The sequence below is a fragment of the Dinoponera quadriceps genome, unplaced genomic scaffold (genome assembly GCF_001313825.1).
Source record: "Dinoponera quadriceps isolate SergipeBrazil2010 unplaced genomic scaffold, ASM131382v1 scaffold781, whole genome shotgun sequence".
Classification (NCBI taxonomy): Eukaryota; Metazoa; Arthropoda; class Insecta; order Hymenoptera; family Formicidae; genus Dinoponera; species Dinoponera quadriceps.
In genome coordinates this window covers 48,924-62,952 of record NW_014555039.1, presented here as the reverse complement: position 1 = coordinate 62,952, position 14,029 = coordinate 48,924, and the positions used below count along the sequence as shown (strand labels likewise).

Genomic DNA, 14,029 nt, shown 5'->3' with positions numbered 1-14,029 from the left:
GGATGTACCTTCGCGGCGTATGTCGACGACACATCTTCGCGATCTCAACCGGACGATCTGCGTGTCGTTGATCCGTTGCACGGCCGACGAAGCGGTGGACTTCGCGAAAGGTACGTCCGCGGCGAGTGCGCGCACCCGGCCCGTCCGTCCGTCGCCGACGCGACACGCGCCGTCACCGTCGCGGTTCCGCGGCGCGGAAAGCCGCCCGGATCTCTCCATATCTGGAATTCCGCGGAAGAGTCGTCGCAGCGCGCGCGACGACGACGTCGTCCGCCCGCGCCTCTGCGCTTCCCGCGATTGTTCGCGCGTCCCCCGCATGTACACACACGCGTTGAAAATAATTTCTCCGCTGTTATTAGCGCGTTATCCTCCTCCCCTCTGCACCCCTTTTCGCCCGTCTTCCTCCCCGTCGCTTTCTCCCTCCCTCCCTTGCCCGCCTCCTTCTCCCCGACGTCGCCCCTTTCTCCCGCGGCTCTCTGTTGTCTTTATTCGACTCGCCGCTTCCTGCTCGCGGACGCGACGCAGACGCGCGTCTGTTTGTCAAGTGAGCGAATAATATTTTCGCCCGCGCGCGCGCACGGTAATCCTCGCGTCCGCGAAACAGTCCGCGCGCATTTCGCGACGTTTACCTTATAAATAGCCCTCCCCTCGCGTTATTCGCCCGTTTTTTCCGCGATCGCTCCGTCCGTGCGTCTCTCTCGCTCGCTCTAATTACGCAGCTCTCCCCTTTCTCCCGGCCGCTCTCCCCCGCAGTGACGGAGCCGCCGGGCGCTGAAACGGAGGATCCCGAAGATCGTGGACCGGAATCGGGGAATTCCTTTCGTCTCCCACGGGGCGAGGCTAAATTCGACCGCGAGCGGGGCAAGAAATTCGAAGGTCCCGCCACTGTTCCTTAGCGCAGTCTTCGTCCAACTTCACAGTGCTACGTGTGTGCGTGCGTTCTCTCTCTCTCTCTCTCTCCCTCTGTTCACGAGCGGATCTCGTCGGCGTTGTGTGACGACAAATGCTGTACAAATGATTTTCATCGAAATCGCGACAACTTCGGCCAGATAATTCGCCGCGGGCACTTCGCAAGCAAAAACGCCGGAACGAGTGACGTCGCCGCTTTCTCCGTCCGCCGTCTCTCTTTCTCTTCCTCCCGTCTCGCTTTGACAAAACGTCACACAGTAGAAATGAGTTCATCCGAGGGCAGTGATGTAGCGTGAAACTCGACGACCGCCGGGGGGAGCCGGATGGGAATTCGTTGTGCTCCGATTGTTACGTGTGTCAACACCGCCGGGAGATATTCGGGTCGTGATAAGTGTAATTGGCGAGTACATCGAACTCGCACGACACGTTTTAACTGTTGTTGCAGGATTATCATGGCTACCGCACAACTCAACAGAGCCAGGACTGTGAAGAAGCTCGAAAAACCACGGCCGCTTAAGCTCAGCCAGCGCAACTCGACCGTCGATGGGCGGATCACGACTGGTAGGTGTAGATTTATTCCGTCGTTTCGAGCGAAATTCACAGCAAGCACAGTTACAAGTTTCCGGCGAAACTGTCAACATGTCAGATTGTCCATGTTTGAGTTGCATCAGGGATCACTCAATTCCCTTGTTTTTTGTTGATTTTCCAGTAGAGGATATTGTATCCTTAATCGACAATGTTGCGATGCAACTGACTAATGGCTTCCATGACCGAACGCTGCAAATGAACGTAATCTCTATGTGTAGTCATCTGAAACTCTACGCCAGCCAATTAGAAGCTATTTACAAAGGTACGATCCTCTACTATTTTCAGCAATTATAATTAATAATATATTAGGGTTATTTCGGTTAATTTTAAGGGTTTGTTTCAGCTAAAAAACGCATTTATTTAAGAAAAACGGTACATTGTATTTCGATCAAAATATTTTCCACCGCTTGCCACAACCTTTTCCTATCTTTCCGGCAATAAGTGGATTCCACGGTAGGAGAAAGACTTTAGAAGCAATTCGTTCGTTGATGAATTTTTTTATTTCTTCGAAAGTTTCGCAAGTATATATTGAAGCGCATGTTGCATCGATCGGAACAATAATCAGATGATGCAATATCTCGAGAATATGCAGGGTGGAGTGAGACGTCCCATTCCAATAACTTGTTTTCCACGGACTCAGCAACATGTGACCGAGTTGTGCAAAAGAATCACTTTACATCTTTTATTCGCGATTGGAGATCGCGTTTGTTATCCAATGCCTGCTTTAATTGGTTACCCTTATGATACAACTGAAATTTAGGTAGCTAGTTTTTAGCTGTGGGAGTTAAGAAGAGTTACAGGGACGAAGAAGTTAACTAAGATCAACGAAAATTTCAGTTGTATCACATGGACAGCTAATTTTTATCCTTGGGAGCTGATTCTTTCTCCCCACGTAGTAATTATAATAACGAAAATGGTACGGTAAATCGAGAAACGTTCGATTTACGATGAGAGCCGAGCAGTGATCACTCGTCTCGTGTTCACTTCAGATCAGCTGGACAGAGCCTTTGTGGCGATCAGGAATGGAAGTCAGGACGATAGATTAGATCTGACGACCAGGGTTCATCTGCTGGAACTAATAGAGCTGCGAGCGAAACAATGGCGTCACACAGATTCGATGGACGTGTACTACATGCAAAAGTTGTCGCATCTGGACAATGTAGGTAAAAACTGGCGGCGCGCTACTCCGGCGTTCCGCTGCTTTCTCGAGACGACGGCGACGCTGACGAGCGCTTTTCACCGGCAGACCGAGACGGTACCGGACACGCCCACGAATCCAATGTCGTCCCCGTTGTTGGCAATGACCTCGCCCACCTCGGCGCCGATCCTAGGCCCCGGTGAAGTGATCAGGAATAGCGGCAAGTTCGCGAAGCCCACGCGCATACCGGGCAAGAACTATTGCAAAGACGAAGTCGTCATTCGCAATAGCGACTCGGGAAAAGGTAATTTAGATCCGATCGCGATTGTCGCGTCGTAATTTCACTCTACAAGTCGGTGTGTTCCATTATCGATCGCGCTATGTCTCTTCTCGTTTCGCGAGCGATATTTACAAGAATCCTTGCAGTTGGCTTAGAATAAGGGCCCCGTGAGTCTCTTTCATACGTTTAAAACGCGCGATCGCGTTTCTCGCGAGTCTCGAACACACTCTCTCCTTTTCTTTTACCCCCGCGACTTTCCGACCGTCCACGTTGTGTTGTGTTTGTCCACTGTTAAAAAGAAATGATTTGCACGGAAATACAGTGATGGGAATAAAAGGGCGGCGGGTTCACATGATAGAGGAGCTCAGCCAGACGATCATCTCCTTCCAGCGAGGTAAAGCAAAAATGATCCGCCCATGGCTTGTCTCTCAGCATTGTGTGCTCATGCATCGCAAGAACGACATTAATATTCCGATCGGGACAACCGAGCGCGCCCCATTGTTGCCAAGAAAGTACACCTCGCTAATACCTCGCTTTTACGTCGCTCGAGGAGCATCGAATAATCGAGGCGAATAATCAAGCAGCGCAGAATCCTCCCGGATAGATCTCTCATCACGTCGAGTGTGTTGTTGCCCCAGCAAAACATCGCACCATGCGACACACACACACACACACACGCGCGCGCGTTCCGTCGTCACACAGCCACCCTTTCTCCTCGTTTTCTGTCACTTTTAACTTGCATGACCGGTACTGTTTAACCGATATGATAATTGAATCACCCCCGAGAGTTTAGCGTTTCCGGTTATTCCGACGAATCTACTTCTAATTAATGAGAAGTCCGGAGCACGTTGGCTTTCTTTCGGCGTAACGAAGAGACCGCGTCTTGTGCGATTTGCGATTGTCTCTCTCTCTCTTTTTTTTTTTTTTCATTTTTTGCCAGTTGTGTTGTATGGGAATGTGTCTCTTCGGTGAGCCCGGAGTGCGAATGTTGCGCGTTGGCAATTTGCAGCTTCGCGAGAGAATTCGATCGAGCGTTGCGCGGATTTTCACGCGCAACAGGTCGGTCGATCGCACTCCCTGCGAAACGGAAGGCAGTTTGCATTTAATATTCCGATCTGCATTTTCGTTTGTTCATGACGTAACACATTTCGAGGCGTTTGTTCTCGAGTTCCGTTCGAGAGAGTCTCTCTCTCTCTCTCTCAACAGCCCGTGTCTCAGGCCCGTGTTGACTGTCGTTATTTGAAACTTGTCCCATCTGTGCGATATTCTGATCTGAATTTCAAACTAGAGTTCGAGTTCTTCACTCGAATCACATGTGACGTGCGACACTACATAAAACGTAAATGCGATTTAGCTGAGGAACTCGCATCTAACTCTATACTTACATCTGGATATTTCACTTGGGGATCGACTGGGGGCCTCAAAACGTAGTGAGAATTATAAGAATGAAGCGAACTTCTTAGAATATATGTCATTTCATCGGTCAATATCCATAGCGAATTAACCTATTTTTGTAATTCTCATGTTTTCGACACACAGTCGAACACCAAGTATCCAGATGTAAATTTCAAGTCAGATGCGGGCTCTTCAGCCGAGTCGCATTTGCAAATACAATATCGCCATGCGTCGTGTGATTCGAGTGAAAAACACAATCGACGATCCCCCCCGAGACAAGTTTCAAGCAATGACCGTTAAATACGGATACTTATAACTTATCTCGCTTGGCAGTATGTCTCACACGTATAACAATACTCAATGTCACACGCGATACTCTTAACACATTAACCGTGCCGCTGGACTTGTGTGGAGGATCTTAACGATGACTGTCACGCGATCTCGCACGATCACCGTGCATAACGGGAAAGGCCCGGAATCGTTGATACCGTATCTCTGCTTTGTAGTAAACCCTGGAGCTAAAGAACGACTTGTCCAAATCACGGGAACGTCCGAGGACAAGATTCAGTACGTTTCAGATTTATTTAATTAATGGATATTTGATTGATTACGTCAATCAGCGCGAGCGACTCCGTGTGTGATGTGTTAATCTCTTCGTTTCCTCTTGCTTGCCCGCGGCAGCTACGCGAAGGACTTAATCAAAGATACGATACAACGAAATGCATCGCCAGTGAGACTGGAGCAGAGCGGCGGCGAGAAGGGGGCCATGGGTGGTTCCAGTTCCTCGCTGAACAGCAGCGCGTCCGACGAGAGCAACAGGCTGCAACACAACCAGCACAATTCTCGTCTGCGGTCATCTCTCCTCCACAGCTTCTCCACCAACGACGCCAGTATAGGCGAATACAAGTACACGGTTACGGTCGGTAACCAGTCCCTCAAAATTACGGGCTGCAATCTCGATCTCGTCAGGGTAATGAACCACCTATTTCATTTCTAGCCTGTACAGAGCGGATTCCATTCGCTCGGTTTCGCTTATCTTTAAAGCCTGATCTACAATGTGCCCTTTATTTCTCGTTTATTGTCTCTCCGTCTCTTTTTTTCATAAGTGAATAGAAGTTCTTGCAGAAGAAAGAAAACAAGAACAAGATGCAAAGAGCACATTGTAAACCAAGCTTAAGGGAAAGTAATTGCAGCTATTCTTGTTTCGATTCTACAAAATTCAGTTGAGATTAATCGCACGCGTGATAAATTTCTTTCGATTGGTAGTACCTGATTTGATTTGCCTTCTCTTTCTACTTTATATTTCACACCATTTATTTCAACCATTAATAGTTATTGTTTATTTGTTTTATTCGCGCACAATTTTCACGCGACCCTCCATCCAACGGTTCGCCACACCTCGCAGACGGCGAAACTAGTGTTGGACGAACACTTCTTGGGCGAGCCCGACAACTTCACCAGCGGTGTAGAGTACTTCAATTACGAGGACGAGCCCAGCTTTTCCGTAACTTCCTCCACCCCCGTTACCCGTGCGCCGTTGGCGGCGGTTAACGTGAACACCTTAGGCCGAGAATTGAGTGTGGACAGCGCCGCGACCTCGGAGAGCGAAGAAACCTACAAGCCTCGGCCGATCTCCGAGGAGCTGTGTTCGACTCAACAAGGTAGATAAGTAGAGAAATTCTAATTATTACTATTTATCCTTAGTGTTTCTGCTGGTACTCGAAGCTTTCGCAACGACGACCGCGCACAGAGAAATTTCTAATCGCTTTCCTTTTCGTTTTCTCGAAAATTTATCACTTTTTCACGAGAATAATTTCAGAACAATTTACCGAATGTATTATATCCTTAGTGTTTCCTTTTTTTTTTTCTTTCTTTCAAGACATCGATCACGTAACTTTTCCCTTACGGTGGAAATGTGAGATGTGGAAGTGAAGTATTTTCAAATTAGGAAATTTATATTTTCTTCACGGATTCATACTAGAGAGTAGGATTCACAATCACAGTCCCCAAGGAGTCGTGAATCTCCTCTTCCAAGGCTACGTTCCAGAACGTTCTTTTCGAGGAAGATTTTACTTCCGGAAAAGCTCATTTTCGATTAGTCCCCCCTCCATAAATCGGAGGCCACCGAGAGAAATTTTCCTCGACGAGACGAATGTTTCGGGACGTGGCCTAAAAGTGTAATTTTCTAATTTGAAAACATTTCACTTTTCACGTTTCCGTCCTAGGGGAAAAGTTACGTGGTCGATGTCCTGCACGAATCCAGCCTTACCGGAGTAATTTGTCTGATGCAGTTCCAGAAGCAAGAGAACTTACGTACGAGTTTTTGTTGCTGTGCGCCACGGGCCCCTACGCGAAGCGGCCACCCGCTGATTGGGCGCGCATACAAAAGGAATGTCCCAATATAGTTCGTAAGGTACCGCTATGCGACAGGAACGCTAATCACATACCGTGCAACACCTTCCGTGTTAATCCTTGCAACGCCGCGATTTAATATACCCCCTCCCTTTCTCTATGACGCTCACCAGTAACGTAACAATATACTCACTGTGAAACGTTACACGGCGCGGTGACTGCGACCAGCGTGGTGATAAGAGTGTGATTACTGTCATGGTGTTTCTTAACCCGCACGTCTCTAGACTAGGCCGGAGGCGAGAGATCCGTTTCCGATTTCGCGTTGAATCCTACTAATACCATAAAAAAATAAAAAAAAAAGGGAGGAAGCCCACCCTCTCTTATAGAGTTCTCGCATAGAGAATCACTCATCTATAGAGAGAGAGAGAGAGAGAGAGAGAGANGGGGGGGGGGGGGAGAAGCAACGTCGGGAAGTAGCTCTGTCTCTTTCTTGTGGACGCGTCATTGCCTCGAGTGTCAGCCCGTCGAGACGCCTAACCGACCTCTCGCAACTAACATAATTAAAGGTTTCTCTTGCGAGCTTTCGATTTCAATTGGATCTTTTAAATTACTAATTTGATTGGTAAATCGGAGGTAATCGTTCGACAGGCGGCGTTTCGACGTGTTGATTCGTTGTTATTTTCTCAGATAATTGAACATCAGCGGATTAATCAACGACGACAGGCTCGCTCCTTAACGGTTGGTTGTTTCTTTAACGGGATCCTCCGTAGATTCCGTCGATGAGACGCACGAACTGCCAAACGGGGCTGGGCACGCTGCTAACATTTTACTGCTTACTGCGTGTGCGCGGATTTCTTCGTAGAATGTAAAGTGAACCTTTGTATTCGCTGGGAGGGGGAGACACAGCTACGACTCGAGGGACCTCGCGAGTATTAGTAGTTGTATCAGTATTTCCAATCGCGCTCGCGCGAGAGAGGGCAGATTTTACGGTGATCGGAGCAAGTGAATCTCACAGCGTTGTTTCGCGTTTTCGTACTAACGGAGCTTTAGACAATTACGATCCTGTAACGGTGAAGGTCTTTTCCAACCGGTTAGAAGTGATCATTTTCTAAGGATTCTCAACTCAAGACCAAAGATTGTAAGCGAGTCTCGTGAACACGAACGCCAGTGTTCTTTGTTTTCGTTCGTTTTACTTTTATCTTTTCCCCCTTTTTCTTTTTCTCTTTTGTTTTATTAATTATCTCGACGCGCTCACGATTTGTTTTCCGCGTGCGTGTATTTTGCGTACGCCAATTACGCGACTGATTGAATTTAGGGAAGGAACTTGGCGTTTCTTGTCTCGCCTGGCGGACACGAAGCGAGACAGTGCAATCGGCTCGTTGAGCGCGAGGTACGCGCGATATTGTTAAATGTTTCCTATTTACGTGTTATATTTACTCTTTGTTACTCAGCGTTAAACGGACAAATCGTCGTATATCATTGTCGCGCGTCGTACGGCATCATCGTAGAGGGCTGCTCTTCGTGCTAATTCTACGTTCCTATCTGTTATACGTAACACGTGTTTTTAATGTTTTTTTCTATATATATATATATATATATATATATATATGTGTGTGTGTGTTTTTCTCTATATATATATATATATGTATATATATATATATATATATATGTATTATTTTGCTATACTTTATCGCTTGTTTCGTATTTTGTTGTAAGAGAATTTTATTTCACGTTATACGTATCCGTTCGCGTTTCTCTTCTTTACGATAACGATTGTGTTATAAAGCGCTGACGTTAGGAATGATTTGAAAGACGAGAAGGAAAAAAAAAAACAAAAAAAAGAAAATATAATAAAAAAGAGAGAGATATAAGAATGGAACCCCCGAACGGACGGTGTAGGGATTCTACCACACGCCAGGAGATTAACGAGGACATAAGACTTAGTGTTGTGTATCGAACTCACATACACGTTGTATTAATAATAAATCATACTGCGAAATCCATCCGAGTCTGTTGCTCTCCGCTCGCTCGCTCGCTCGCTCACCGAAAGAGCCTCGGTGAATGTCGGTAGTAAAAAGAAAAAAAAGAAAGGGCAAGAGACTCACGACTTATCGCCTGCATGTGCCCATGCGTGAGCAATACTTAACATACACGGCTTCCCAACACCGAAGCATGCCGCTTGTAACATAACGAGGTATAAGGTAAGGGATAATATATATACATGCCGCTCTGTCGACGACGCTCGAACGTCACCCGCTGGAGACTAATCGTTCCTCTCTTTCTCTCTCTTTTTCCGGAACAGGCACCGATTCGCTGGTTCGAACCGGAAGCGTATAAAGCCAAATTAGCAGCCGCCGGCCCCGTCGCGATATTGCCGATCGGCGAAGAGGAGACCGATCCCGAGTGAAGAGAGAGAGAGTGCCGAGTCTTCGCCTCCTCCGAAGGGGATCCTCCCTCGCGAACGAATGTCCTCCCTTCTTCCCTCCCCCGCCCGATGTCGGTTTCGTTACCGATATCCATAGAAAAAAAAAGGAAAAAAAAAACAAACGCGACGCGTGTAGAACAGCGTTGAGTCGATGTTACGACGAGATTGCGTTTTCTTCTCGCGTGTCCTCGAGGGGAAAAATTGTCCTTCTTTCTTTTTTTTTCGCTCGCACTAACAATGCGGAAACGAGACGTAGAGCTGCCGTAGTGCGTTAACTGATACTTTGTTAACAATTTCTCTCTCTTTCTCGAAATGGAGAAAGAAAGGAAGCGTTTAAACCCTTCGCAGGCATTTACGGGGTAACAACTAAATACAAAGATTCGATACGCGCTTTATACGATTGAAATACGCTAGTCATTAGAGTCTATCGGTTGGAAGATAATTCTTGTTTTTTCTTTCTTTCTTTTTTTACGCGATTATATTCTGCTTCTTTTCGTTCTCGATCGGACACATCGTCGTGCCGATTCAACGAGCCAGAATTCTGAAGTTGCGGACGGAATCAAGAGGCTATGTACACCTAAACGGCTCGGGAAAAACGCCCAATGCTTGAGTTTTTCTGCTCATAACGTGAACATATTTTGTAAAGATGTCCTTTTCAGCGATGATTCTTCATATGTTTTGTTTACATTTATGAAGCTCTCCCTCGCTAATCGGTACCCAAAATATCTCTGGAATTATCGGGCTGATTTAGCTCTAGTTTTGCATAAATATCCTTAATAAGATTATATCTAGTTGTAGGATTTTTTAATATCTATTATAGTTTTTTTTTTTTATAAATGAAAAGAGATTTTTTTTGGCGAAAAGATTGAATTTTTTATTTTGAATGTTAATGACTTTAATAAAAAATTAATATTTCAAGTATCGACTATACGAAAATCATCTCTCAAAAGGACGTCTTCATAAAATCAATAATGTGCACAGCAGAAAAATTCAAGCGGGCATTTTTTCGAGCCGTTCAGGTATATATAGATTCTTAAGAATGAGTCGTCGGTATCGATCCTTGGTTAAAGAAAGGACCCGAGTCGAAATTTCGGCCCTATATTGAACTTTTAATTCTAGATTAGGAGCTGAAACAGCAAAATAGGTTTCTTTTTTTAATCCTGATAATACAATTTACTCCTACATTGACCCCGATGAGATGCCTCGAGTTTCTATTTTCGCTGTTTCAGCGTCAAAATATGTTGTTCCGAGATGGCGTGAAAATTAAGTCTGTAGAGTTAAAAGTTCGAGAGGGAAATTAATAAGCGTCAATATATCGTCAAAGTAGGTTTTCCGCTAGTCTATAGGCCATCAATTGGCACGAACTGTCCTGAGGGCGTCGAAGCGGCGCCGAAATCTCGACTCTGGATGGAGATCGAATCTGTGTCAACCACACTGAAAGACAGCTATTAATTTTTTTTTTTCGTACGCGTAGTTACTACTAGAATTACATTAGCGATGGAAAAAGAGAAAATCTTAAGATCGAGCGTTCGGTGGTTGCGGAACGAACCTTCCCGGCTCGTCTCTCGCAAACGTTGTCGCGTAACAAGACTGCGACGAATTGACCGTTCATTCAATCGAGAGAACGCCAAGCGTTCTCGATCTTGAAAAAAAGATTAATCGTGAAAGACTAATATATATATATATATACACATAATATTTTAGGAGAATAAAAACATACACGGATACACACACGCGCACACAGACACTTGTATACACACAACACAGAGCCACGTACGCGGTAGAACGCATCCGCGAGAACAGTTCCGCGTTTTTGTAATACAATTTGTTGTAAGTAACGGCGATCCGCGCAAAGCGGGTACTTCGATTCTCGCGAGCGAATATACGAGAAAATAACGAGCGGAAGAGAGAAAAGAAAAAAAAATGATCGAACCGTGATTTTAGAATTAGTCTAGTCTCTCCTATACCTGTTTCGACTGTAGGAAACTACCACTTTGGTATTTGTTTACTCTGCTGTGACGCAAATATAACTAAAAACGGAAAAACCGAAAAAAAAAGAGAGAGAGAAGAATTGCGAGAGAATTTTCGAGAGTTTATATTTTATACATTTGCGGCTATAGAGACGCGAAAAAAAAACGTTCGCGCGTGCCACGTGTGCGGCACACGGGATTTCTCTCGCGCGGCGGAATCGCCCGATCGACGGCGCTATAGTGCGATCATTTCTGCATTCTCTTTGAGAGAGAAATTCTTGTTTCTCCGAAACACGTGCCAAATTAGCGCGCACGAAAAAACCGCTGGCCGAATCGGCGGAGCGACTGAAGACCTTTTTTTTTCTTTCGAGAAGAATACAAATCCCCGGAAATGATCGCGCGACCGATTAACTTTTTTCAGACGATCCCGCGCAGCGTGAAACGACCCACCTACTTGTCGTTCGTGTGATCGGATAGCGCTAATTAAGAAATTACCGAGCGAGCTCGTTACGCGAACGGGGTGCGGAATGATGGCCGAGCGGCTTTCTGTCACGAAGAAATCTCGTCCCTCCTCTTTCGTCTGCGGCCTTAATTCGTTACCCTCGCGATTTGGGAACCAAGGAGCCGTCGTGTCTTGTCATTTTCGAATTCGATATTTGGTTGGATATTGTTAAAACATTTCTTTCTTCTCCAGCACTGGCTGCATCAGTTTGAGACTACGCGTTTCTTTTTCTATCCCAGAATTGGTGTCAGTGACGCTGTTTTTCATACTGCAGCGAAACTCAGTGCAAGTTCGCTAAATTGTCTGTATAGATCCGGAGCCAGTAGGTCTGTTCTTTTTCGCTGAATTAGTGTTATACTTGTAGAACTTAAAAAGAGAGAAATAAGACTTGGTGGAAGAAAAAGGAGAAGGGAACTAGTACAAGTTAATGCAACCAGTTAAGAAAATGAAGAGACCTGGTGCAAGTAGATGCGAGGACAGTTGGAACTCTCGAATCAGAGAATGCAAGAAACACCGAGCAGCCTGCATCTTTGTGTCATTTTAAATCATTGTACTTCCACTCTAATGACTTCATGACACGTATGAACGCGCGAAGCCAAACATTCAGATGACCCAAGTTATGTTTTATCGCTTTTGCTTCGAAAGTTTGCACTTTTGAACGTTTATTATAAGCAGCTATAATAACAAAAGTTGAACGGCAAATACGAAAGTAGGAGCTTTCCTGGACATCGAAGGGACTTTACAATATTTATATTTTAATATATAGCATTTCACATTCAGATATACAAGTTAAAACTACCGTAGCCAGTTAGCGTTGGAAAAAATCAACCTTGTTCAACTCTACAAGTATATAACGCCGTAGATCCGTTCTTTCTAGCTAAACTGGCTGCACCAGCTTGCACTAATTCTATCTCCCTCTTTTATTTTTTTACACGAAGTCACAGCTATATATTTGTTTCTTTTCATGTTCCGAAAGTGCTTAAGCGCACTAAGTTCAGCGACAAAGAACAGACCTCATTATTGCACTAGAATGTTCTTTATTCCATGATTGCGCGCTTAAATTTGTCAGTTCTAACTTGCAGCAGTTCAGTTCAATCTTAGTGCAAAAACAGGAAACAGACCTACCGTGTTGAAACACATTGTCAAAATATTCTAGTCGGCCGCTTGGTTGCCCACATACGCGAATAAGGGCCTCGCAAGACGGCCGGCTTGTAATTTTAAGACAACGTTCTACGTTCCAAGCCTTGTCTGAGTTGTCATTTTCTCTCTTTTTTTTACTTTTTTCTTACTATATAGCAATTTGTCATCAACGTCACGAACGGAACGACCTTTTAGTTTAACTCTGGAAAGCCCAAGCAACCGACTGTCTGTTAATCCCAGTGGGTCAGAATCTTTTCCAAAACTTTTTCCACGTCGAAAAGAACTCGATTGGTTAAGTACTACTTCCATGAACTCTTTGCCCAGGTAGAACAAATTTTTAAAAGATCTCTTAAAGACGTATGAAAGATACCAAGAAAAAATAGAACGGCCTTTAGATGCCTTTAAGACATCTCTTAGACATTTGTTCTGTTTGGGTAGCTACAGGAAAGGGCATTATATGTATATATATATATATATATACATGCCTTTACATATTCAGTTAGCAAGAGCTTAACATGATTGTGGGGTCCACCGGCCGTCTTTGGGTTTTCTCGAGTTAAAACTTCAGGCATAAGACTCTTATTGTGGCACCGTTATTTGAGACAAAAAGACTCAAGGCACAGAACGTTGTCTCGAAGCAGCGAGTCGACCATGCCGCTAAGACCCTTAACACTTTCACAACCGCTGACACCAATGTGGTGTCATGGGCAGGCCAGTCGTTGTATGCCGGTGACACTCATGTGATGTCATTGGTAGGCCAGTCGTTATTTGCCGGTGACACTCACGTGGTACCATTGATAGGCCAGTCGCTATTTGCCGGTGACTCCCACGTGGTACTAGTGGCAAGCCACTTGCAAAACTTTTCTTAGCACGTCATAATAATGTTAATTGTTTCATGAATTTACGTGAAGTTTTTTCTTCCAAAATATTGCCGGCCACTGGCGACGTTTCACTGCGCTAACATGCGGTTGTGAAAGTGTTAAGGGGGAAGTCTACTGTAAAATTTTCAAAAAATCAATTTTTTGTTTATTCGCTTAAAAAATACTTTGAACCCTCTAAAAAGGTACATTAGATGTTATAGCCGGCTAAATTTTTCTTCATTGAAATTTCGACCTTTTACCGAAGCGCTCCGAAACGCGTACCTGCGGCAAATTCCTATCTGTTCGGCGGGTACAACGTAGTGACTTGCAATTCAATTTCTAACATTTCTAATACTCCAAGTCGATCAACAGATGTCACTAGGTATATTTTATAGTCAGTTAGAAGCGATTTCAACAGATGATCTGATCGTTAGCTCCGAAACAAACATTCAGCGGCGCAAAAACCGTCG

The 14,029-nt window shown here is 45.0% G+C and overlaps 1 protein-coding gene across 4 annotated transcripts; it reads left to right on the top strand.

The window, feature by feature from the left end:
- The first annotated feature begins 28 nt into the window (after positions 1-28).
- LOC106742821 lies at positions 29-12,858 on the top strand. 4 transcript variants are annotated; one of them, XM_014616110.1, is made up of 11 exons: positions 29-110; positions 1,355-1,470; positions 1,619-1,759; positions 2,487-2,656; positions 2,744-2,939; positions 3,238-3,309; positions 4,817-4,877; positions 4,992-5,280; positions 5,716-5,971; positions 6,536-6,723; positions 8,965-12,858. In XM_014616110.1, exons 2-11 carry the CDS (start codon positions 1,362-1,364, stop codon positions 9,067-9,069), a joined length of 1,587 nt encoding a protein of 528 aa, XP_014471596.1. In that variant the 5' UTR covers positions 29-110; positions 1,355-1,361; the 3' UTR covers positions 9,070-12,858. The 4 variants fall into 4 exon arrangements, with proteins under 4 accessions (XP_014471596.1, XP_014471597.1, XP_014471594.1 ...); XM_014616111.1 differs by lacking the exon at positions 29-110 and adding an exon at positions 646-934; XM_014616108.1 differs by lacking the exon at positions 29-110 and having other exon boundaries at positions 941-1,470; positions 1,622-1,759.
- The last annotated feature ends 1,171 nt before the right edge of the window (positions 12,859-14,029 follow it).

Coding starts and splice junctions, on each gene's coding strand:
- LOC106742821 (XM_014616108.1), top strand. CDS start 1,233: ATGGGAATTCGTTGTGCTCCGATTGTTACGTGTGTCAACACCGCCGGG. Junction 1,471..1,621: donor CGATGGGCGGATCACGACTG/GTAGGTGTAGAT, acceptor ATTTTCCAGTAG/AGGATATTGTATCCTTAATC. Junction 1,760..2,486: donor ATTAGAAGCTATTTACAAAG/GTACGATCCTCT, acceptor TGTTCACTTCAG/ATCAGCTGGACAGAGCCTTT.